Genomic DNA, 24,356 nt, shown 5'->3' on the forward strand with positions numbered 1-24,356 from the left:
AAAGTGCTGGGATTATAGGCATGAGCCACTGTGCCTGGCCTACGTAATCATCCTTTTTAAGCCAACTTTTTTTTTTTTTTTTTTTGAGATGGAGTTTTCCTCTTGTCACACAGGCTGGAGGCACAGTCTCCAGTCACTGCAACCTCCACCTCCTAGGTTCAAGCGATTCTCCAGTCTCAGCCTCCCAGGTAGCTGGGATTACAGGCGCCTGCCGCCATGCTTGGCTAATTTTTGTATTTTCAGTGGAGATGGGGTTTCACCATATTGGCCAGGGTGATCTCGAACCCCTGACCTCAGGTGATCTGCTCACCTTGGCCTCCCAAAGTGCTGGGATTACAGGTGAGAGCCACTGCGCCTGGCTTTTTTTTTTTTTTTTTTTTTTTGAGACAGGTTCTCGCCCTGTCACCCAGGCTGGAGTGCAGTGGCATGCTCATGGCTCACTGCAGCCTCAGCCTCCTGGCCTCAAGTGGTCCTCCCACCTCAGCCTCCCGAGTAGCTGGAACCACAGGCACACTCAGTTAATTTTTCGATTTTTTTGTAGAAGCCAGGTTTTGCTATGTTGTCTGGGCTGGTGTTGAACTCCTGAGCTCCTCAGCCTCCCAAAGTGCTGGGATTTCAGTCATGAGCCGCCACGCCTGACAACACTGGGATATTATATAGCTATTTAAAAAGAATCAGAAGTAGCCAGGTATGGTGGCTCACGCCTGTAACACCAGCACTTTAGGAGGCTGAGGCGGGCGAGTCACATGAGGTCAGGAGTTCAGACCAGCCTGGCCAACATAGTGAAACGCCGTCTCTACTAAAAATACAAAAATTAGCTGGGCGTGGTGATGCGCGCCTGTAATCCCAACTATTCGGGAGGCTGAGGCAGGAGGATCACCTGAACCCAGGAGGTGTAGGTTGCAGTGAGCCGAGATCGTGCCACTGCACTCCAGCCTTGGTGACAGAGCAAGATTCCATCCCCCCGCCAAAAAAAATAAATAGGCCGGGCGCGGTGGCTCACGCCTGTAATCCCAGCACTTTGGGAGGCCGAGGCGGGCGGATCACAAGGTCAGGAGATCGAGACCATCCTGGCTAACACAGTGAAACCCTGTCTCTACTAAAAATACAAAAAATTAGCCGGGCGAGGTGGCGGGCGCCTGTAGTCCCAGCTACTCGGGAGGCTGAGGCAGGAGAATGGTGTGAACCCTGGGGGGCGGAGCCTGCAGTGAGCCGAGATCGCACCATTGCACTCCAGCCTGGGCGACAGTGAGACTCTGTCTCAAAAATAAATAAATAAATAAAAATAAAAAGAAAAAGAATCAGAAGTATCCATATGTTGTTGAGGTATTAACTCACAATATACAGATAAGTGAAAGAACAAAGGGCAAAATAGTACACAAATATGCTATGTTTTATCGAAGAAGGGGATAATATGAGTACACTCATATACATAAGTATCTTGTTATATTTTTCTAAAAAAACTAATTGGCCGGGTGTAGTGGCTCATTCCTGTAATCCCAGCACTTTGGGAGGCTTAAGCAGGAGGATTGCTTGAGGCCAGTGGTTCGAGACTGGCTTGGGCAACGTAGCTAGACCGTGTTTCTACGAGAAATACAAAAATTAGCCGGGTGTCTTGGTACATGCCTGTAGTCCTAGCTACTTGGGAGGCTGAGGTGGGAAGATCACCTGAGCCCAGGGAGGTTGAGGCTACAGCGAAGCATTACACCACTGCACTCCACTCTAGGTGACAGAGTGAGACTGTATCTCAAATAAATAAACCAGTAAAAATGTTTACCTGTAGGGAGAGAGAGAAAATGGTAGGACTGAAACTTTTCTTAACGTAGGTTTGACTTTAGAACCAAGTAAATGTTTTGCATAATTACAAAATCAAAATGAAAAAAAGAATAGCACGAATCTTAAGAATCAAAAGCAACCTCACACTTATTAGGATGGCTACTATGAAATAAAATAACAAGTGTTGGCAAGGATGTGGAGAAATTGGAACCTTTGAGCACTGTTGGTGGGAATGCAAAATGATGCAGCTACTATGGAAAATAGTATGGCAGTTTCTCAAAAATTAAGAATAGTATTATCAGGGCTGGGTGTGGTGGCTCACGCCTATAATCCCAGCACTTTGGGAGACCGAGGCAGGCTGATCACCGGAGGTTGGCAGTTCAAGACCAGCCTGACCAACATGAAGAAATCCCGTCTCTTCATGTATTTTTTTGTAGCGATGGGATTTCATCATGTTGCCCAGGCTGGTCTCGAACTGGAACTCCTGGGCTCAAGCGATCCTCCCACCTCAGCCTCCCAAGGTGCTGGGATTACAGGTGTGAGTCACCAGGCCTAGCCAAAAATTTTAAAACTGTTTTTAGTAATCATATTGTTAGTAATAATAATGTTGTAAAATATTTAAATATGTGGAAACGTTTTAGATTATTAATACTAATGCATAGTATATATTTTGTACATTTACTTTATGTTTCATAGTATATAAAGCACAAATAGGCAACTACGTTGGTATTATCGAGAACCGAGATTTTTCAGTGTAAGAGAAGAGAAGTCTAAACAGAAAGTTAAGCTCAAGTCACATTCCCATGGAAAAGGAAGCATAGTTTTGACTACTAGCATAAGATAAAGGATAGAACATAAACTACCCTAAGTATCCAATAGGCAAAATTCAATAAATGGTAAATTCTACAAATGATCTGGTTTCTTCAGTAAATTGAAAAAAAAAAATAAAGACCCTACGCTGAAGTGATCCTTTGAGCAAATACTTGGTGTGGACTTTTAGATTCTGATCAGATTAGTCTTGAGGACAGTAAGGAATTATAGTTAATTTCTTGAAGTCTGACAATGGTATCATATTTATGTTAAAAAGAAGGAGGCCAGGCACGGTGGCTCACACCTATAATCTCGGTACTTTGGGAGGCCAAGGCAGGTGGATCACGAGGTCAGGAGTTCAAGACTAACCTGACCAAGATGGTGAAACCCTGTCTCTACTAAAAATACAAAAATTAGCCAGTTGTGGTGGCAGGCGCCTGTAATCCCAACTACTCGGGAGGCTGAGGCAGAGAATTGCTTGAACCCGGGATGCGGAGATTGCAGTGAGCTGAGATCACACCACTGCCCTCCAGCCTGGGCGACAGAGTGAGACTCCTACCTCAAAAATGAAAGAAAAAAAAAGGAATTGGCCGGGCATGGTGGCCACACTTGTAATCCCAGCACTTTGGGAGGCCAAGGCAGGTGGATCACAAGGTCAGGAGATGGAGACTGTCCTGGCCAACATGGTGAAACCTGTCTGTACTAAAAATTAAAAAAATTAGCTGGGCGTGATGGCGCACACTTGTAATCCGAGCTACTCGGGAGGCTGAGGCAGGAGAATTGCTTGAACCTGGGAGGCAGGGGTTGCAGTGAGCCGAGGTCATGCCACTGCACTCCAGCCTGGTGACAGAGCAAGACTCAGTCTCAAAAAAAAAAAAAAATTCTTTTTATTACTATTATTTTTTTTTGAGATGGAGTCTCACTCTTTCCCAGGCTGGAGTGCAGTGACGCGATCATGGCCCCCTGCAACCTCTGCTGCCTGAGTTCAAGCAATTCTCCTGCTTCAGCTTCCTGAGTAGCTGAAATTGCAGGCATCTGCCACTGTGCCCAGCTAATTTTTTGTATTCTGTGAACTCCTGACCTTGTGATCCACCTGCCTCAGCCTCCCAAAGTGCTGGGATTACAGGTGTAAGCCACCGCGCCTGGTAGAAAAGGAATTATTTTAATGATATTAAAATATTCTGACATTGAAAAATGTGGGTTTTTATTTTTATTATTTTAGTATTTTTTGAGACAGAGTCTCGCTCTTGTTGCCCAGGCTGGAGTGCAGTGGTGCGATCTGGGCTCCCTGCAACCTCTGCCTCCTGTGCTTAAGTGATTTTCCTGTCTCAGCCTCCCGAGTAGCTGGGACTACAGGCATGTGCCACCGTGCCCGGCTAATTTTTTTTTTTTTTTTTTTTTTTTTGAGACGGAGTCTCGCTCTGTTGCCCAGGCTGGAGTGTAGTGGCGCGATCTCGGCTCGCTGCAAGCACTGCCTCCTGGGTTCACGCCATTCTCCTGCCTCAGCCTCCTGAGTAGCTGGGACTACAGATGCCTGCCACCATGCCTGGCTAATTTTTTTGTATTTTTTTAGTGGAGATGGGGTTTCACCGTGTTAGCCAGGATGGTCTTGATCTCCTGACCTCGTGATCCACCCGCCTTGGCCTCCCGAAGTGCTGGGATTACAGGCGTGAGCCACTGTGCCCGGCCTAATTTTTGTATTTTTAGGAGAGATGGCGTTTCACCATGTTGGTCAGGCTGGTCTCGAACTCCTGACCTCAGGTGATCCACCCGCCTCGGCCTCCCAAAGTGCTGGGATTACAGGCATAAGCCACTGCACCTGGCTTATTTTTATTTATTTTGTTTATTTATTTATTTAGTTTTGAGATGGAGTCTCACTCTGTTACCCAGGCTGGAGTGCAATGGCATAATCTCAGCTTACCACAACCACCCTCTCCCGGGTTCAAGCGATTCTCCTGCCTCAACCTCCCAAGTAGCTGGGACTACAGGCACACACCACCATGCCCAGCTAATTTTTGTATTTTTAGTAGAGACGTGGTTTCACTATGTTGGGCAGGCTGGTCTCGAACTCCTGACCTCATGATCCACCTGCCTTGGCCTCCCAAAGTGTTGGGATTACAGGTGTGAGCCACCACACCCAGCCTTATTATTTTTTTTTTTTTTTTTGAGACAGAGTCTCACTCTATTTCCCAGGCCAGAGGTCAGTGGCATGATCTCGGCTCACTACAACTTCTGCCATCTGGGTTCAAGTGATTCTTGTATCCCAGCCTCCTGAGTACCTGGCATTACAGGCATGAGCCACTGTGCCTGGCCAATTTTTGTATTTTTATTAAAGACAGGGTTTCATCATGTTGGCCAGGCTGTTCTTCAATTCCTAGTCTCAAGTGATCCACCCTCAGCTTCCTAAAGTATTGGGATTACAGGCGGGAGCCACTGTGCCCAGCCTGAAATATGTTAATATAGGGCATCATAACACTAGTTTCTCTACTTTGTTTTTTTTTTCCCCAATTTCAGCTGTAATTTTAGGTTTCCTTTTCAGAGAAGTAGGAATTGCACCAAATTTTGGGAAAAGAAAAAATACAGTTGCGTTAAACAATAACAACAAAAACAACAAAACACTTCCTGGGAACTTGTCCTCATTTATTTCTGCTTCTCTCAATTTGCTCAAGGGAAAATTCCATTTATCTCTTTTCATCCTTTGGAGTCTTGCTTTCTTTTCCTTCTTTTTTTTTTTTTTTATTTAAGTTGTGGGGTACATGTGCACAGCGTGCAGGTTTGTTACATAGGTATACGTGTGCCATGTTGGTTTGCTGCACCCATCAACTCATCATTTACATTGAGTATTTCTACATTTATATATGTGTGAAACTATCCATAATGTTTTGTTTTGTTTTTGAGATGGAGTCTCGCTCTGTTGCCAGGCTGGCGTGCAGTGGTGAGATCTCGGCTCACTGCAATCTCCTGCCTCCCAGGTTCAAGCGATTCCCCTGCCTCGGCCTCCCGAGTAGCTGGGACTACAGGCGCCCACCACCACACCTGGCTAATTTTTTGTATTTTAGTAGAGACAGGGTTTCACCATGTTGGCCAGGATGGTCTTGATGTTCTGACTTTGTGATCCGCCCTCCTTGGACTCCGTAAGTGCTGGGATTACAGGCATGAGCCACCCCACCTGGCCCATATAGTACAATCTTAACCCAAAAAGTGTGTGTGTGTGTGTGTGTGTGTGTGTGTGTGTGTGTGTGTGTTTTGTTTTTGATGGAGACACGTAGGAGACAGGTGGAAAATCTGAGGCTGACGAACCAAAGAGAATTTTGAGTTTTTAGTACTGTGTGTGGTTGATACTTGAAACCATGGAAATTGCCAGATTTATCAAAGAAAAGGGATTGTGTGGCTAACAAAATGTTAGAGAAATTTCAGATTTGAGGGCAAAGAGAAAAATCTAGAGAAGAAATTACCTGTAATGTAGAAGAAAAAGTACAGTTCACTGAAGCCATGTTTCATGCAGGATGAAGTCTAATCCTATGCAGGGATCACTGAAAGTTGACTATTGAGAAAAAGTTATTATTGGCTATGAGGAAGTTTCAGTAGCATAGTGGAATAGTAAAGCAGGTCACAGAGAACAAGGAGAGAATCTCCTCTGAGGAAGTAAAGATGAGCAGTAGCTGGATAGGATACCCTGGTTGAGGTGGTTTTTTAAGTTATAGATAACTGAGTAGTTTTGTAGAGGAGGCATCCTGTGAGAGAGAACAGAGTTGAAGGTGAAAAAACCCCAGGAGGAAGGAAGAGGAGATTGAAATGAGAACATGAGTAAAATGGGAACTAGAGAAAAAGGAATAGTTAATGAGTGAAGATGGAGAGATGTTGAGGGAATTCACTTTGACTTGTGAGTAAATCGTATTAGAGGGGAAAAAGGTTCAGATCCAAACTGGGAACGACAGGAAAGTAAAAAAAAATTCTATTTTAAAAACAAGATTTGTGGCCCGGGTGTAGTCGCTCATATCTGTAACCTCAACACTTTGGTAGTCCAATGTGGGAGGATCGTTTGAGCCCAGGAGTTCCAGACTAGCCTGGGCAACACAGCCAGACCTCATCTCTACAAATAATAAAAATTGGTGTGGTGACACACCTCTGTGATCCCAGCTACTTGCGAGGCTGAAGTGGGAGAATTGCTTGAGCTTGGGCAGTTGAGGCTGCAGTGAGCCATGAGTGCACCACTGCATTCCAGCCTAGGTGACAAAGCAAGACCCCTTCTCAAATAAGATTTGTGACTTTTACTATATTTTGTAATTTCTATTCTTATTTTTCTTATTTTCTTTTATTCTCTCGTTGTTCCTTTTCCTTTAAAATGAGTAGTGAATTTAGGTAAACCTTCATAGTTAAATTAGAAATAATTGTATGTACATGATTTCCCTGAAAACATTTGGGAGTAAAATAAAATGTATTAGCGAAGCACTAAAAGATTACGGAAGACCTTTTCTTTTTTTCTTTTGTTCCTCCCCCAAAGTGCCCCCCATTCCTCTCTATCTAGAACATATGGATTTTTGTCTTGGAAACCTTTTAGTAGCACACACTTACTAGTATTTATGATACTGTTTAGTAAATGGTCAACTTAGAGGCTAAACCTTTGAATATAATCTCATTATATGATAATTTCTGTATTTATACTTTTTTCCTGAAATGTTACATTTGGCTTTTAAAATTCTACTTAATTATGTTCTAATCCTTAACTTAAAAGTTACCAGCTTGCAAACATTCGCTATTCCAGGCTCTATATTTCTCAGTATACTCTCAGGGTTTCTTTATCCCTTTCCACTAGCCTTATTTCTTGTTTGTTTGGTAAGTATGAAAAAATAAAATTGGGAGACTGAAAAAAAAAATAGAATAATGAGGATGATGATGATACTTTAATCCCACTAGTTTATGTAAGCATAAACTCATTAGTTGAAGAGGAGTTAATGTTAAAGTCTCTCCACAAAAAGGTGTTATAATTTGTTTTTCCCCCAGAACAGACCAATTATAGACTTAGTTGCATTTATAAGCTATGTTTTAGCTTTTCTTTCCTATTGGACTTTGTAACTGCGACAGTCCAAGGAGTGTTGGTAAGCACAATGAGTTAAGTCCCTGGGCTAGAGGTGGTGTTTTCAAGCTTAGGAATTGGGGGTTTGGGGGGGTGGGGGGCCGTGGAAATTGGCTCCTGAAATTTTATTATTAGGCTAAAGCTTAGCATTAATTATTTGGATGTAGTCACTAGGTGTAATCACAAGTGCCAGTTTGTTTTAGCTGATCTCATTTGAGGTACAATTTGGTCTGAGAAAGTGCTAGATCATCTCTGCACTAGAGATGTCATGCAGAGTACCCTCCCCACCTCCAAAAGAAGTAAATTAATTGAGCTTTTACTCAGGTGAATAAATCAATGTGAGTAAGATGGAAAAATACAAAATGCTTATGGCTTCTTTTGTTTTCCAGTGTTCTGGACTTGGTGCCTCTTTCTGTTATATGCTTTCCTATTTAGTTGGGAGACCAGTTGTATACAAATACCTAACAGAGAAAGCAGTAAAATGGTCACAGCAGGTAAACATGTATTTTTAAATTATTTGATGTAACTCTTTGTTAATTGGAAGGTCTGTGTTTAGTTCCCACATGAATTAACTACATGTTTTAACGCAACATAAATTAATTCCTAAGTTAACTCAAGTAATAAGAATTATCTTCTGACCAAACAAAAATAGGTGGTAGGCAAATATGATGTTAATAATTTCAAATGCAAATGTTTCAGACCTGTGATGGTAATTTTAATTCTTTATCTTAGTAAATTTAATCAGCAGAGAAGTCAGAGTGTCAATATAAAGGCATCCACATAATTAGATACCTATCCGTTTTATGTTAATGCAGTTTTGTGTGCATGTGTTATTGAAACATTTGTATCAGTCAACTCCCAGTGCATTTTTTTCTTTTCTTTTTTTGAGACGGAGTCTTGGTCTGTCACCCAGGATGGAGTGCAGTGGCATGACCTCGGCTCACTGCAACCTCTACCTCCTGGGTTCAAGCAGTTCTGCCTGCCTGCCTCAGCCTCCCGAGTAGCTGGGATTATAGGTACTTGCCACCACGCCTGGCTAATTTTTTGTATTTTTAGTAGAGACAGAGTTTTACCATGTTGGCCAGGCTGGTCTCGAACTCCAGACCTCAGGTGACCCACCTGCCTCAGCCTCCCAAAGTGCTGGGATTACAGGCATGAGTCACCACTGGCCGTTTTTGATCATTTCTTTTCTTTTCTTTTCTTTTCTTTTCTTTTTTGAGTCAGTGTTTTGCTCTTGTTGCCCAAGCTGAAGTGCAATGGCGTGATCTTGGCTCACTGCAACCTCTGCCTCCCGGGTTCAAGTGATTCTCCTGCCTCAGCCTCCCAAGTAGCTAGGATTTCAGGCACATGCCACCACGCCCGGCTAATTTTTTGTATTTTTAGTAGAAATGGGTTTCACCATGTTAGCCAGGCTGTTCTCGAACTCCTGACCTCAGGTGATCCACCTGCCTTGGCCTCCCAAAGTGCTGGGATTGTAGGCATGAACCACCATGCCAGCCTGATCATTTCTATTGGGTATACTCTGAAGTATCAGGAATGAGAATTTGAAATAAGGTATTTATATTAAGCAACTTATTTTGAAGTTGTCCTCATCTGATGCTAATTCTTTTCTTTCTTATGACAGGTTGAACGTCATAGAGAACATCTCATTAACTACATTATATTTTTGAGAATAACACCATTTCTGCCTAATTGGTTTATTAATATCACATCTCCTGTGATAAATGTGCCATTGAAAGTTTTTTTTATTGGTACTTTTCTAGGTAAGGCCTCTGGTTCTTGGTGTGTATGAGCTCACTGTGTACATATCTAACAGTGTCCAGCTGGGCTAGATTACATGCATGCTCTCTGCAGATTATGCCAGCACCATCTAGAATTCTTGGGCACAAAGCCTGGCTGATAATAGATGCTCAGTAGTGTTTGTTGCATTGTGTTGATTTAGGTTATTTTTGTGTCGCCTCTTGAAAGAAGAGCACTTTCTAGTGTGTATCGTTTTAATGATACAGGGTTAACCAGGACCTATAACCTCCAGTCCCTCTAAGTGGAGAGGAAAAAAAATCAAATTGCCTTTTTTGAGCAATTTTCTCCTATGTCCCTTCCCCTTCCTCTTCCCTGAGTCTCGATCTGTCGCCCAGGCTGGAGTACAGTGGCGCAGTCTCGGCTCACTGCAACCTCCGCCTCCCGTGTTCAAGCGATTCTCCTGCCTCAGCCTCCCAAGGAGCTGGTACTACAGGCACACGCCACCACATCTGGCTAATTTTTGTATTATTAGTAGAAATGGGGTTTCGCCATGTTGGCCAGGCTGGTCTCGAATTCCTTACCTCATGGTCCGCCTACCGTGGCCTCCCAAAGTGCTGGGATTACAGGCGTGAGCCACTGCGCCCAGCCCTTTCTTTCTTTCTTTTTTTTTTTTTTTTTGTAAATGTTGCTTTGGCAAAATAGCTCCTTTGTTTTCTAATCAAGTATTAAAATGTTGAACTTGAATTTTCAGTAGAGAATTGATCCTATTTTTCCTTTTATTGAAACCAGCATTTATTGTGGATGTTATCAAAAGTATGGAAAAAGCAAGGATCAGCAAACATTCATGCTTTTAAGGAAATAATACTTGATTTTGAAATTAATCAGTGGACATGAAAATTACTTACATATTTTGTGAATTCTCATGATTCTTTGTAGGAGTGGTTTTTTTTTTTTTTTTTTTTTTTTGAGACAGTCTGGCTCTGTCCCCCAGGCTGGAGTGCAGTGGCACCATCTCGGCTCACTGCAAGCTCCGCCTCCCGGGTTCATGCCATTCTCCTGCCTCAGCCTCCCGAGTAGCTGGGTCTACAGGCGCCTGCCACCACGCCCTGCTAATTTTTTTGTATTTTTAGTAGAGACAGGGTTTCACTATGTTGGCCAGGAGGGTCTCGAACTCCTAACCTCATGATCCGCCTACCTCGGCCTCCCAAAGTGCTAGGATTACAGGCTTGAGCCACCGCGCCTGGCCTGTAGGAGTGTTTTGCTCTTTCCAGTTTGAGTTGAATTGTTTAGATGTAAAAAATATGAGCAGATTTCTTACATATTGAATACCTATTAAAGCTTAAGTTAATACTTGTGAGAATATGTCTTTTTGAAAAGAATAACTAAAATCAATTATTTATTGCTACTTAAAAAAAAAAATTAGCCAGGCGCAGTGGTTCACACCTGTAATCCCAGCACTTTGGGAGGCCAAAGCGGGTGGATCACAAGGTCAGGAGTTCGAGACCAGCCTGGCCAATATGGTAAAACCCTGTCTCTACTAAAAATACAAAAATTAGCTGAATGTGGTGGCAGGTGCCTGTAGTCTCAGCTACTCAGGGGGCGGAGGCAGGAGAATCACTTGAACCTAGGAGGCAGAGGTTGCAGTGAACCGAGATCGTGCCACTGCACTCCAGCCTGGGTGACAGCAAGACACTGTCTCAAAAAAGAAGGAAAGAATGAAAAGAAAAGAAAAAAATGGACAAACTTACATCAGCATGGGGAATTTTTAATTTTGTTAAATGTCATATCCATGGAATCTAAAGAGAGAATTTTTGTTTCTATCTCCGTTTTATAGGTGAAAGCCAGAGATTTAGTTAATTTCAGCTTTGGCCAAAGTAATTTATTTCCCTTTGTTTTTTTTTTTGAGACGGAGTCTCGCTCTGTCGCCCAGGCTGGAATGCAGTGGCGCAATCTCGGCTCACTGCAAGCTCCGCCTCCCGGGTTCACGCCATTCTCCTGCCTCAGCCTCTCCGAGTAGCTGGGACTACAGGCGCCCACCACCACGCCCGGGTAATTTTTTTGTATTTTTAGTAGAGACAGGGTTTCACCGTGGTCTCGATCTCCTGACCTCGTGATCCGCCCGCCTTGGCCTCCCAAAGTGCTGGGATTACAAGCGTGAGCCACCGCGCCGGCCTTATTTCCCTTTGTTTTGATTTTTAGTGAAATGCCATCATTCTCTATGTACTTTTGTATACACTGCCCTTTTTACTCACACTGAGTATCTTGACCTTGAAATTGCTAGAACAGAGCATGTTTCTTCTTTTTTTTTTTTTTTTCTTTTTGAGACACATTCTCTCTCTGTCGCCCAGGCTGGAGTGCAGTGGCATGATCTCGGCTCATGGCAACCTCCGCCTCCTGGGTTCAAGTGATTCTCCTGCCTCAGCCTCCCAAGTAGCTGGGATTACAGGTGTGTGCCAACACACCCAGCTAATTTTTGTATTTTTAGTAGAGATGGAGTTTCACCATGTTGGCCAGGCTGGTCTCAAACTCCTGACCTCAGGTGATCTGCCTGCCTTGGCCTCCTAAGGTGCTGGGATTACACGTAAGCATGAGCCACCATGCTGGGCCTTTTTTTTTTTTTTTTCTTTTAAGGTTTTTGGCAGTCTCGGTGTGGTGGCTTAGGCTTGTAATCCCAGCACTTTGGGAGGCTGAGGCGTGTGAATTGCCTGAGCCTGGGAGTTACAGAGACCAGCCTGGGCAATATGGCAAAACCCCCTCTCTTGACAAAAAATACAAAAATTTTGGGTGGGTGTGGTGGTACACGCCTGTAGTCCCAGCTGCTCAGAAAGCTGAGGTGGGACGATCACCTGAGCCTCGGGAGACTGAGGCTGCAGTGAGTGATGATTGCACCACTGCACTCAAGCCTGTGCGATAGAGTCAAACTCTCAGGGGGAGAAAACAAAAGCATTTTTGATAAATGTAAAATTATTTTCTGGGCACTTTTCTTGGGTTTTTAAAATTCATTATCCTGGCCAGGTGCAGGGGCTCATGCCTGTAATCCCAGCACTTTGGGAGGCCGAGGTGGGCGGATCATCTGAGGTCGGGAGTTTGAGACCAGTCTGACCAACATGGAGAAACCCCATCTCTACTGAAAATACAAAATTAGCGGGGTGTGGTGGCACATGCCTGTAATCCCAGCTACTCGGGAGGCTGAGGCAGAAGAATCATTTGAACCCGGGAGGCAGAGGTTGCAGTGAGCCAAGATGGCGCCATTGTACTCCAGCCTGGGCAACAAGAGCGAAACTCCGTCTTAAAAAAAAAAAAAAAAAAAAAAATCATTATTCTTAAGAGGTGATTAGGAAAGATTGAATTCTTTATATGGAAATAAACTTGAGCTTTAAATTCTTAATTTTTTTTTTAATGGAAATAGCTGTGTTCTTTTAAGAAACTTTATGCACACAGAACATTTTAATTTTTTAAAAACAATTGGTGGTTTTTACTGTATCTTTTTATATTTTATTTCAGGTGTCGCACCTCCTTCTTTTGTAGCCATTAAGGCAGGAACAACACTGTATCAACTTACAACAGCAGGAGAAGCTGTTTCCTGGAACTCAATATTTATTCTGATGATCTTGGCTGTTCTTTCTATTCTGCCAGCCATCTTCCAAAAAAAACTAAAGCAGAAATTTGAGTAAAAATAATCATCTGATTTTTAGTTTTGCTGTCATTACCATCTCAGGATTAACAGGTGCATCCATTTATGTTTTAAAATCACCTCTTCAGTAATTAAACAAGGAATTTGTAAAATAAAATTTCCTATCAGATAGTTAAAGTAATACATTTAAGTGACAAGTGGAGAAGAAGGTAAAAATGGAAATTGGTATACTGTGAAAAGTGCTATCAATAGTTAAGGTAGACATCTTAGACATCTTATAAATTATTATACCAAGGGTAGCTGTAGATAATAGTAGTGTGGTAGGAAATTGTTGATCCAGCTAATTCATTTAATTTAATTGAATATTTTTTATCTTTAATAACTAAAATAGATATTTTTAAATTCTAGATTTTTTAAAGTAGTGTTGCAGGTTTTGTTAATGTTAGGCTTTTTTCAGAGCATAAACTGGAAAACTTAAAAAGAGATTTACATTTTTTTCCTCCTTTTTTTTTTTTTTTTTTTTTTTGAGACGCAGTCTAGCTCTGCTGCCCAGGCTGGAGTGCAGTGGCACGATCTCTGCTGACTGCAAGCTCCACTTCCTGGGTTCACGCCATTCTCCTGTCTCAGCCTTCCGAGTTGCTGAGACTACAGGCTTCTGCCACCACGCCCGGCTAATTTTTTTGTGTTTTTAGTAGAGACGGGATTTCACCGTGTTAGCCAGGATGGTCTCGATCTCCTGACCTCGTGATCCACCTGCCTCGGCCTCCCAAAGTGCTGGGATTACAGGCGTGAGCCACTGCGCCTGGACCATTTTTTTCCTCTTTGGAGATAATGGATTTGTTTGGAGATTGCATGTTAGTAGATGACTGAATATGGAAAGGATATCAAATTATCTATTTTGTTAATTTTATTTTTGTTTTTTATCGTCTAGATTTTTATGGATTAGTCTGAAATTTAAGGTTCTGGCCAGTCTGTTTTCTTTTATCTTGTAGTTTTTACAGTATTTCCACTGTGCATATACAAAATGGGTATTACATAACTGTATCATATTTGGTATTGATAATTTTTTTTTTTTTTTTTTTTTAAAAGATGGAGTCTTGCTGTTGCCCAGGCTGGAGCGCGTGGCATGATCTCGGCTCACTACAAACTCCGCCTCCTGGGTACAAGTGATTCTCCTGGCCCAGACTCCTGAGTAGCTGGGATTACAGGTGTGTGCCACTACACCCAGCTAATTTTTGTGTTTTTAGTAGAGACGGGGTTTCACCATGTTGGCCGGGCTGGTCTTGAACTCCTGACCTCAGGCTATATGCCCACTTCCACCTCCCAAAGTGCTGGGATTACAGGTGTGAGCCACCGTGCCTGGCCTGGTATTGATAATTTATATTCAGATAATTTGTTACGGCTCTTTAATATCCCACAAGGGGCTCTAAAAAGCAAACACTCAAGAGTATGTAGTTTTTAGACATTAAGTTAATTATTTTAAACAGTGACAGCAAAACACAAGTGATTAAATATAGTTTATTTATTCCAGTGACTAAATTTTATCTCATTTATGGGCCGGGCACGGTGGCTCACGCTTGTAATCCCAGCACTTTGGGAGGCCGAGGCGGGCGAATCACGAGGTCAGGAGATCGAGACCACGGAGAAACCCCGTCTCTACTAAAAATATAAAAAATTAGCCGGGCGTGGTGGCGGGCGCCTGTAGTCCCAGCTACTCGGAGAGGCTGAGGCAGGAGAATGGCGTGGACCCGGGAGGCGGAGCTTGCAGTGAGCCGAGATTGCGCCACTGAACTCCAGCCTGGGCGACAGAGCGAGACTCTGTCTCAAAAAAAAAAAAAAAAAAAAAAATTTATCTCATTTATTAATCTGGTCATTAAGGAATATATGTAATAATATGTAATTATTCTTTTTATGCATGATACACCTAGAAAAATGCCTTTTGTTTCTATTGATGGCTTTTTTGTTTGGAGCTGCTTTTGATTACTTATTGCAGTTTCCCAATTTAGTCTTTACTTTATCTAACTCACAAAGTAAAATTAACTGACCACATGGCAAATACTATATTTAAATAGTTCTGGATAAATGAAAGTGCTTTTTCCTGCTTGGTTAATGGGTAATGCCCCTGATTCCTTGATTGTAGGACATAGCTGATCTAAAGTACTCTGTCAGTTTTACCTTCACCCATGACTGTCATTATGTTGAAAAGTACTTTAGCTATGAGAAATCCTTGTATGTTTTTATTATGAGAGGTATAGTCATCCTCAAAGCCTGTTTTTATTACATGATGTGGACTGATTATTTTTTCTATCACAGTATTAACAGATGGATTTTATTGTAAATACAAAGAAAATATATTGATTATTGTAGTATTCTTATGTCACCTGGCCGTTTGTGTGAGATTATTTATTATTTCTAGCAAGGCTTTCTTCCTTTCTTATTGCCCAGAGACTGAGTGATAAATCTTTTGTTATTTTTACACATAAATTAAACATAGCCTTTTTGGACAAATTCACTAAATATTAATGTATAAAATGTAATTGAGTAAATTTTTTTTTTTTTTTTTTTTTTTTTTTTTTTTTTAGACGGAGTCTTTCTCTGTCTCCCAGGCTGGAGTGCACTGGCACGATCTCGGCTCACTGCAAGCTCCACCTCTCGGGTTCATGCCATTCTCCTGCCTCAGCCTCCTGAGTAGCTGGGATTACAGGCGCCCGCCACCACGCCCAGCTAATTTTTTTTTGTATTTTTAGTAGAGACGGGGTTTCACCGTGTTAGCCAGGATGGTCTCGATCTCCTGACCTCGTGATCCGCCCGCCTCGGCCTCCCAAAGTGCTGGGATTACAGGCTTGAGCCACCGCGCCCGGCAATTGAGTAAATTTTTATCAGAATTTTAAAAATAAAAGACCTTAGACTCAGTAGAACTCAGTAGAAGCTTCACTATTTACTCCAGCGTGTGTGAATTGTACTTACTCTATTCTCAGAGTATATTTACTGTCCTTACCATTGATTCTTTCCCTTTGCTATTTTTTTTGTTGTTGTTGTTAATGGTAGCTGCGACTTTAGGTGGGGTATATTTTCTTCTCCTAAGAGAATAGACAGTTTTTCCAGATTCATCATCATTGACTGTCAAGAAAGGACCCTTCAGCAGGCTGTACCCTCAATGCAGTTGATGGCCTGTCTTCATGGATTCACAGACTTGGCCTGATGCCACATGTAAATCAAGCTTTGGCTTGATAACTACAACCACAAGAAAACAAGCATCTGTGGTGCGGAGGCAAGCAGGCTTACTAGAAGTTGACATGCTAAGAAAGTGAAACTGTTCTTTCTTAGTTAATGGTCTTTCTCTGGAGCTCTGTTACTTTGAATATAATATTTCCATGACACTTAGTAAATGCAAGCTAAAATGTAATAATAATAATAAATTGAATTGGAGAAACCTAAATGTCACATTTGGGATTTATTTCATGGAAGTACTTATGTTAAAAAACTCTATCCGGGCAAGGTGGCTCACGCCTGTAATCCCAGCACTTTGGAACGTCGAAGCGGGTGAATCACCTGCAGTCAGGAGTTCAAGACCAGCCTGGCCATCATAGTGAAACCCCGTCTCTACTAAACATGAAAAATTAGCCAGGTGTGGTGGCACACGCCTATAGTCCTAGCTACTTGGGAGGCTGAGGCATGAGAATCGCTTGAACCCAGAGGTGGAGGTTGCCATGAGATGAAATTGCGCCACTGCATTCCAGCCTGGGTGACAGAGCCAGACTCTGTCTCAAAAAACTAAAAACAAACTCTTCGTTGAATAAAAGTATATTCTTAAATTTTGATGTACATTTTTACCACTAAGAACAATGAAATGGCCGGACACGGTGGCTCACACCTGTAATCCTAGCACTTCCGGAGGCCAAGGTGGGTGGATCACCTGAGGTCAGGAGTTCGAGACCAGCCTGGCCAACATGGAGAAACCCCGTCTCTATTAAAAATAAAAAATTAGTGGGGCGTGGTGGTGTGGTGTGTGCCTGTAATCCCAGCTACTTGGGAGGCTGAGGCAGGAGAGTCGCTTGAACCCGGGAGGAGAGGTTATAGTGAGCCAAGATCACACCAGTGCACTACAGCCTGGGTGACAAAGTGAGACTCCATCTCAAAAAAAAAAACAAAAAAAAAACGCGAGGCACGGTGGCTCACACCTGTAATCCCAGCATATGGGAGGCTGAGGCGGGTGGAGACAAGGTCAGGAGATTGAGACCATCCTGGCTAACATGGTGAAACCCCATCTCTACTAAAAATACAAAAAATTAGCCAGGCGTGGTGGCGGGCGCCTATAGTCCCAGCTACTCGGGAGGCTGAGGCAGGAGAATGGCATGAACCCGGGAGGCAGAGCTTGTAGTGAGCCGAGATGGCGCCACTGCACTCCAGCCTGGGCGAGAGTACGAGACTCTTGTCTCAAAAAAAAAATATATATATATATTTAAAACTTGAGATGGAGTCTTGCTCTGTCACCCAGGCTGGAGTGCGGTGGCGCAATCTCTGCTCACTGCAAAGTCCGCCTCCCGGGTTCACGCCATTCTCCTGCCTCAGCCTCCCAAGGAGCTGGGACTCGCGCCCGCCAGCTTGCCAGGCTGGTTTTTCGTACTTTTAGCAGAGACGGTGTTTCATCGTGTTAGCCAGGATGGTCTCGATCTCCTGATTTCGTGATCCGTCCGCCTCGGCCTCCTAAAGTCCTGGGATTACAGGCGTGAGCCACGGCGCCCGGCTAAAATATTTAAAACTTGTAATTGTTGGTTTTGGAAGTTTTTGTCTTTGTTTTTGTTTTTTTTTGAGATGGAGTCTTGCTATCGCCCAGGCTGGAGTGCAGTGGCGCGATCTCGGCTCACTGCAGGCTCTGCCCCCTGGGGTTCACGCCATTCTCCTGCCTCAGCCTCCGGAGTAGCTGGGACTACAGGCGCCCGCCACCTCGCCCGGCTAATTTTTTGTATTTTTAGTAGAGACAGGGTTTCACCGTGTTAGCCAGGGTGGTCTCGATCTCCTGACCTCGTGATCCGCCCTCCTTGGCCTCCCAAAGTGCTGGAATTACAGGTGTGAGCCACCGCGCCCAGTCTTGTGTTTTTTTTTTTTTGGAGACGGAGTTTCGCTTTCGTTGCCCAGGTTGGAGTGTAATGGTGCGATCTCAGCTCACTGCAACCTCTGCCTCCCGGGTTCAAGCGATTCTCCTGCCTCAGCCTCCGGAGTAGTTGGGATTACAGGCATGCACCACTACACTCAGCTAATTTTGTATTTTTAGTAGAGATGGGGTTTCTCCATGTTGGTCAGACTGAACTCCCGACCTCAGGTGATTCACCCTCCTGGACCTCCTCAAAGTCCTGGGATTACAGGCGTGAGCTACCACGCCCAGCCGGCTTTTGAAGATTCTAAAGCAATTATTTACATTGTTTAGGTAAGGCGGGGCACAGTGCCTCACGACTGTAATCCCAGCAGTTTTGGAGGCCAAGGTGGGCAGATTACCTGAGGTCAGGAGTTTGAGACCAGCCTGGCCAACATGGTGAAACCCTGTCTCTACTAAAAATAAAAATTAGCTGGACGTGGTGGTGTATGCCTGTAGTCCCAACTACTCAGGAGGCTGAGGCAGGAGAATTGCTTGAAACCAGGAGGCGGAGGTTGCAGTGAGCACCACCACACTCCAGCCTGGGCAACAGAGTGAGACCTTGTCGCTAAATAAATAGTTGAGGTGAGATTTCTTTTTTTCTTTCTGAGGTAATTTTTTTTCTTTTTTTTTTTTGAGATGGAGTTTCGCTCTGGTTGCCCAGGCTGGAGTGCAATGGTGCGATCTCGGCTCACTGCAACCTCCACCTCCAAGGTTCAAGCAATTCTCCTGCCTCAGCCTCCCGAATAGCTGGGATTACAGGCATGCGCCACCATGCCCAGCTAATTTTGTATTTTCATACTAGAGACGGGGTTTCTCCATGTTGAGGCTGATCACGAACTCCTGATCTCAGGTGATCTGCCCGCCTTGGCCTCCCAAAGTGCTGGGATTACAGGCATGAGCCACCGTGCCTGGCCAAGTAAATATTTCTAGTACGTACAGTGAGTTATTTATCAAGGAATCTTTTTTTTTTTTTTTTTTTTTTTTTTTTTTTTTTTTTTTTTTTTGAGACGGAGTCTCGCTCTCTCACCCAGGCTGGAGTGCAGTGGCGCGATCTCAGCTCACTGCAAGCTCCGCCTCCCGGGTTCACGCCATTCTCCTGCCTCAGCCTCTCCGAGTAGCTGGGACTACAGGCGCCCGCCACCACGCCCGGCTAATTTTTTGTATTTTTAGTAGAGACAGGGTTTCACCGTGGTCTCGATCTCCTGACCTCATGATCCGCCCGCCTCGGCCTCCCAAAGTGCTGGGATTACAAGCGTGAGCCACCGCGCCCGGCCTATCAAGGAATCTTTTTAAAGTTATCTGGCTTTTTGAAAATGGGTATAATCAAAAGGGCTGAAGCTTTCCTGATAATCATTCGGTGGTCATAGTTAAGATGTTTAGAAGAGACATCTCATTGCAGTTTTCAGTATTCTGATTATTATTTTTCTTTATCTGGGACAAACTTAGTCTGGGTGACTTGAGGCAGGATATTGCTTAAGGTCTTGTCCTCATTTTTCTCATCTAGAATAAAGATGTCTAAGATCCAGGATCCTTACAGCTCAGACATGATAGGATTCTCTGAAATTAATGAAAGATTAATAAGCTGCCCCCAATTCAGAATATTAAATTAAGCATACCTTGCTTTGTATGGCTTGTTTTACAGCTTACAATATACTTTCACACACATTTAAGTAAATTAACTTTTTTTTTTTTTTTGAGACAGTCTTGCTTTGTCACCTAGTCTGGAGTGCAGTGGTGTGATCTCGGCTCACTGCAACCTCCGCCTCCCAGGTTCAACCAATTCTCCTGCCTCAGCCTCCTGAGTAGCTGGGATTACAGGTGCCCGCCATCACGCCCAGCTAATTTTGTATTTTTGGTAGAGACGGGGTTTCCCCATGTTGGTCAGGCTGGTCTTGAACTCCTGACCTCGTGATCCACCCCCCTCGGCCTCCCAAAGTGCTGGGATTACAGGCATGAGCCACCACGCCTAGCTAATTTTGTGTTTTTTTTTTTTTTTTTTTTTTTTTTTTTTTTTTTTGAGTCGGAGTCTTGCTCTGTCACCCAGGCTGGAGTGCAGTGGCGCAGTCTCGGCTCACTGCAAACTCCGCCTCCCGGGTTCACGCCATTCTCCTGCCTCAGCCTCTCGGAGTAGCTGGGACTACAGGCGCCCGCCACCATGCCCGGCTAATTTTTTGTATTTTTAGTAGAGACGGGGTTTCACTGTGGTCTCGATCTCCTGACCTCGTGATCCAGCCGCCTCGGCCTCCCAAAGTGCTGGGATTACAAGCGTGAGCCACCGCGCCCGGCCTTAATTTTGTGTTTTTAGTAAAGACAGGGTTTCACTATGTTGGTCAGGCTGGTCTGGAACTCCTGACCTCAAGTGATCCACCCACCTCAGCCTCCTAAAGTTCTGGCATTACAGGCATGAGCCATGGCGCCCAGCAGCTTTTCTATTTAGTAGAGAAATGTTGGATTTGATAAATTAGGATGGAAGACAAGAAAAGAATGAAGTAGAGGCACAGGAGGAAGCCATGTGATGAGACAGCACAATGAATGTTGACTTTCTTGTTCTGAGAGTCTTGTGTTCTGCTATTTGCTAGCACCACTGTTAGCTCATATGGTGATTTTGGATGAAGTAGAAAAGGATGTCACCGGGCACGGTGGCTCATGCCTGTAATCTCAGCACTTTGGGAGGCCAAGGCGGATTGCCTGAGCTCAGGAGTTCAAAACCACCCTGGGCAACATGGTGAAACCCTATTTCTACTAAAAATACAAATACAAATAATAATAATAATAATAACAATAATAATACCAGGGCATGGTGGAGCACTCCTGTAATCCCAGCTACTTGGGAGGCTGAGGTGAGAGAATCGCTTGAGCCCAACAGGCCGAGGTTGCAGTGAGCCAAGATCGCACCACTGTACTCTGGCCTGGGCGACAGAACAAGACTCCATCTCAAAAAAACAGAAAGAAGATGCCCCTTTCTTTTTTCTTTGTAGAGATGGGGGTGGGGTGCTGGGTCTCACTACATTGCCAATGCTGGTCTTGAAATTCTGGGCTGAAGCAATCCTCACAGCTAGGCCTTCCAAAGTGCTGGGACTACAGGCATGCACCACTGCGCCTGGTCAGGTGCCTCTTTCTTAAGATACTTTACTGCCATCTGTTGGAAAACTGTCATCATAACCATATAAATTAATGAGTACAATGATGGTGTCTCATGGTACGATGTACACAAATATGGGCAGCAGCCCTGTCTGTCACCTGCAGGGCCCCTGGGGCCAGGTTACATATGCTGATAACTCACAACTTGAGTTTAGCAAACCTTGAGGGTGGCAGGCAGGAGTTGAGGGAGCAGGCCAAGGAGTGGCCCAGCTATATCACCCCAGGGTCCCAGCCTCAAAGGTGGTCAGTTGAGTTGGTTCTCACTTTACTGTCTTGCCCCTGGCAGCCCAGGTAGATTGTTTTGGCGGGGGCTTTTGGTCAGTTCCAATGTTTGTCAAAACCTACTACATGGGAGTGGTGTTTTTTCTAGGTGAAGTTTGTATAGGCTTACCAAAAAAAAATCTATGTATTTTACATTTCATGGGAATTATATTACCTTTTGTGGTCCACTTATCTGTATTAATTACAAGATCTGGGACCAGGAGCAGTGGCTCACACCTGTAATTCCAGCGCTTTGGGAGGTCAAGGCAAGCAGATTGCTAGAGGCCCAAAGTTACAGACCAGCCTGACCAACATAGCGAAACCCCATCCCCACTAAAAATTTAAAAATTAGTCCAGGTGTGGTGGCTCATGCCTGTAATCCTAGCACCTTGGGAGGCCAAGGTGGGCGGATCACCTGAGGTCAGGAGTTTGAGACCAGCCTGGCCAACATGGCAAAACCCTGTGTCTACTAAAAATACAAAAATTAGCTGGGTGTGGTGGCATGCACATGTAATCCCAGCTACTCAGGAGGCTAAGGCAGGAGAATTGCTCAAACCCCGGAAGCAAAGGTTGTAGTGAGCAAAGATCCCGCCACTGCACTCCAGCCTGGGTGACAGAGCGAGATTCCTTCTCAAAAAAAAAAAAAGGCCGGGCATGGTGGCTCACTCCTGTAATCCCAGCACTTTGGGAGGCCTAGGTGGGCGGATAACAAGGTCAGGAGTTCGAGACCAGCCTGACCAACATGGTGAAACTCCTGTCTCTACTAAAAATACAAAAATTAGCCGGTTGTGGTGGTGAGCACCTGTAATCCCAGTTATTCAGGAGGCTGAGGCAGAGGAATCACTTGAACCCAGGAGACGGAGGTTACAGTGAACCGAGATCATGCCACTGCACTCCAGCCTGGACGACAGAGCGAGACTCCATTTCAAAAAAAAAAAAAACATTAGCTGGGCATGGTGGCGGGTGCCTGTAATCCCAGCTACCCAATAGGCTGAGGCACGAGAGTTACTTGAACCTGGGAGGCGGAGGTTGCAGTGAGCCGAGATCGTACCATTGCACTCCAGCCTGGGCAACAAGAGCGAAACTCTGTCTAAATAAATAAATAAATGACTCTGTCTCAAATATAGACGGAACACAGACAAGCTCTTGTTCTTTCTCACCAGCTTAATAAGGTGACCTTTCCCTCTCTGAGGCTTGAACTCAGGACCTTCAGATTATGACACTGACGCACTACCTACTGCACTAAGGAGGCAACTGGAAGGTGGTTTACTTCCTATAATATACGGTTCTACAGTTTTTGGCAAACAATCGTGTAATCACCATGCAATCAAAATATAGAACAATTATTTTATTCCCCAAAGCTTTTAAGAGCTCAGCTCAGCTATTTTTTTTTTTTTTTATTTTTTTATTTTTTAGACGGAGTCTCGCTCTGTCACCCAGGCTGCAGTGCAGTGGCGCGATCTCGGCTCACTGCAAGCTCCGCCTCCCGGGTTCACGCCATTCTCCTGCCTCAGCCTCTCCGAGTAGCTGGGACTACAGGCGCCTGCCACCACGCCCGGCTAATTTTTTTGTATTTTTAGTAGAGACGTGGTTTCACCGTGGTCTCGATCTCCTGACCTCGTGATCCGCCCGCCTCGGCCTCCCAAAGTGCTGGGATTACAAGCGTGAGCCACCGCGCCCGGCCTAGCTCAGCTATTTAGACAGCTAAATATATCTTCCTTTTGGGATCTGGTCCAAGTGCTGTTCACTTCCCTTCATTATATCATCCAGCCTTTCCTAGGAAGCTCTTGGCTCTCAAACTGATGGGAATAAGGAGGCCACTGTGTTCACAGTGTAAGGGAGAAGGGTGGGTGCAGCACAGATAAAGTCATCCACCCATACTCTCAAAATACTCTCAACCTAGGGGGACCCAGGGAGAAGCGGGAAGAGGCTGAGGGGAGCACTGAAGTCACTCCTGGGCTTGTAGGAGAGCCAAAGGGACTCTTTTGCTCCCTTGGTCCAGCTACCCTACCCTGTCTCAGCCTCCACACACACACTCTTTCTTTCTCTCTCACTTTTTTCTCTTTTTTTTTTTTTTTTGTTTTGAGACAGTCTTGCTCTGTCGCCCAGGCTGGAGTGCAGTGGCGCGATCTCGGCTCACTGCAAGCTCCACCTCCCAGGTTCACGCCATTCTCCTGCCTCAGCCTCCTGAGTAGCTGGGACTACAGGCGCCCGCCACCACGCCCCGGCTAATTGTTTGTATTTTTAGTAGAGATGGGGTTTCACCATGTTAGCCAGGATGGTCTCGATCTCCTGATCTCATGATCCGCCCGCCTTGGCCTCCCAAAGTGCTGGGATTACAGGCGTGAGCCACCACGCCTGGCCCTCTTTCTCCCTTTCTTCTCTCTCTCTCTCTCTTTCTCTCCTTTCTTTCCCTCCCTTCCTCCCTTCCTTTCTCTCTCTCTTTTTTTTTTTTTTTTTTGAGACAGAGTCTCGCTCTTTCGCCCAGGCCGGAATGCAGAGGCGCTATCTCGGCTCACACCATTCTCCTGCCTCAGCCTCCCGAGCAGCCGGGACTACAGGCGCCCGCCACCGCACCCTGCTAATTGTTTTTGTATTTTTAGTAGAGACGGAGTTTCACCGTGTTAGCCAGGATGGTCTCGATCTCCTGACCTTGTGATCCACCCGCCTCAGCCTCCCAAAGTGCTGGGATTACAGGTGTGAGCCACCGTGCCCGGCCTTCTTTCTCTCTTTCCATTCTCTCTTTCTTTCTTTTTCTTTTTTTTTTTTTTTTTTTTTTG

The 24,356-nt window shown here is 44.5% G+C and overlaps 1 protein-coding gene across 3 annotated transcripts in view; it reads left to right on the top strand.

The window, feature by feature from the left end:
• Positions 1 to 16,476, top strand: part of TMEM41B (transmembrane protein 41B) — a 41,111-nt gene extending 24,635 nt beyond the window's left edge. Inside the window, exons 4-8 of one of the 3 annotated variants that reach the window (XR_008658445.2) lie at positions 7,329 to 7,422; positions 8,053 to 8,157; positions 9,288 to 9,426; positions 12,908 to 13,130; positions 16,086 to 16,476. Coding sequence is in view for 2 of the 3 variants with exons in the window: in XM_055282464.2 (XP_055138439.1) it covers positions 7,329 to 7,422; positions 8,053 to 8,157; positions 9,288 to 9,426; positions 12,908 to 13,077 (508 nt within the window). In the remaining variant the exon portion in view is untranslated. Of the gene's footprint in view, positions 1 to 7,321; positions 7,423 to 8,052; positions 8,158 to 9,287; positions 9,427 to 12,907 lie in introns of those variants that run through there. The other 2 variants (XM_055282464.2, XM_055282465.2) reach the window with 2 other exon arrangements.
• The last annotated feature ends 7,880 nt before the right edge of the window (positions 16,477 to 24,356 follow it).

This window comes from Symphalangus syndactylus, chromosome 6, assembly GCF_028878055.3.
Source record: "Symphalangus syndactylus isolate Jambi chromosome 6, NHGRI_mSymSyn1-v2.1_pri, whole genome shotgun sequence".
NCBI classification, from domain to species: domain Eukaryota; kingdom Metazoa; phylum Chordata; class Mammalia; order Primates; family Hylobatidae; genus Symphalangus; species Symphalangus syndactylus.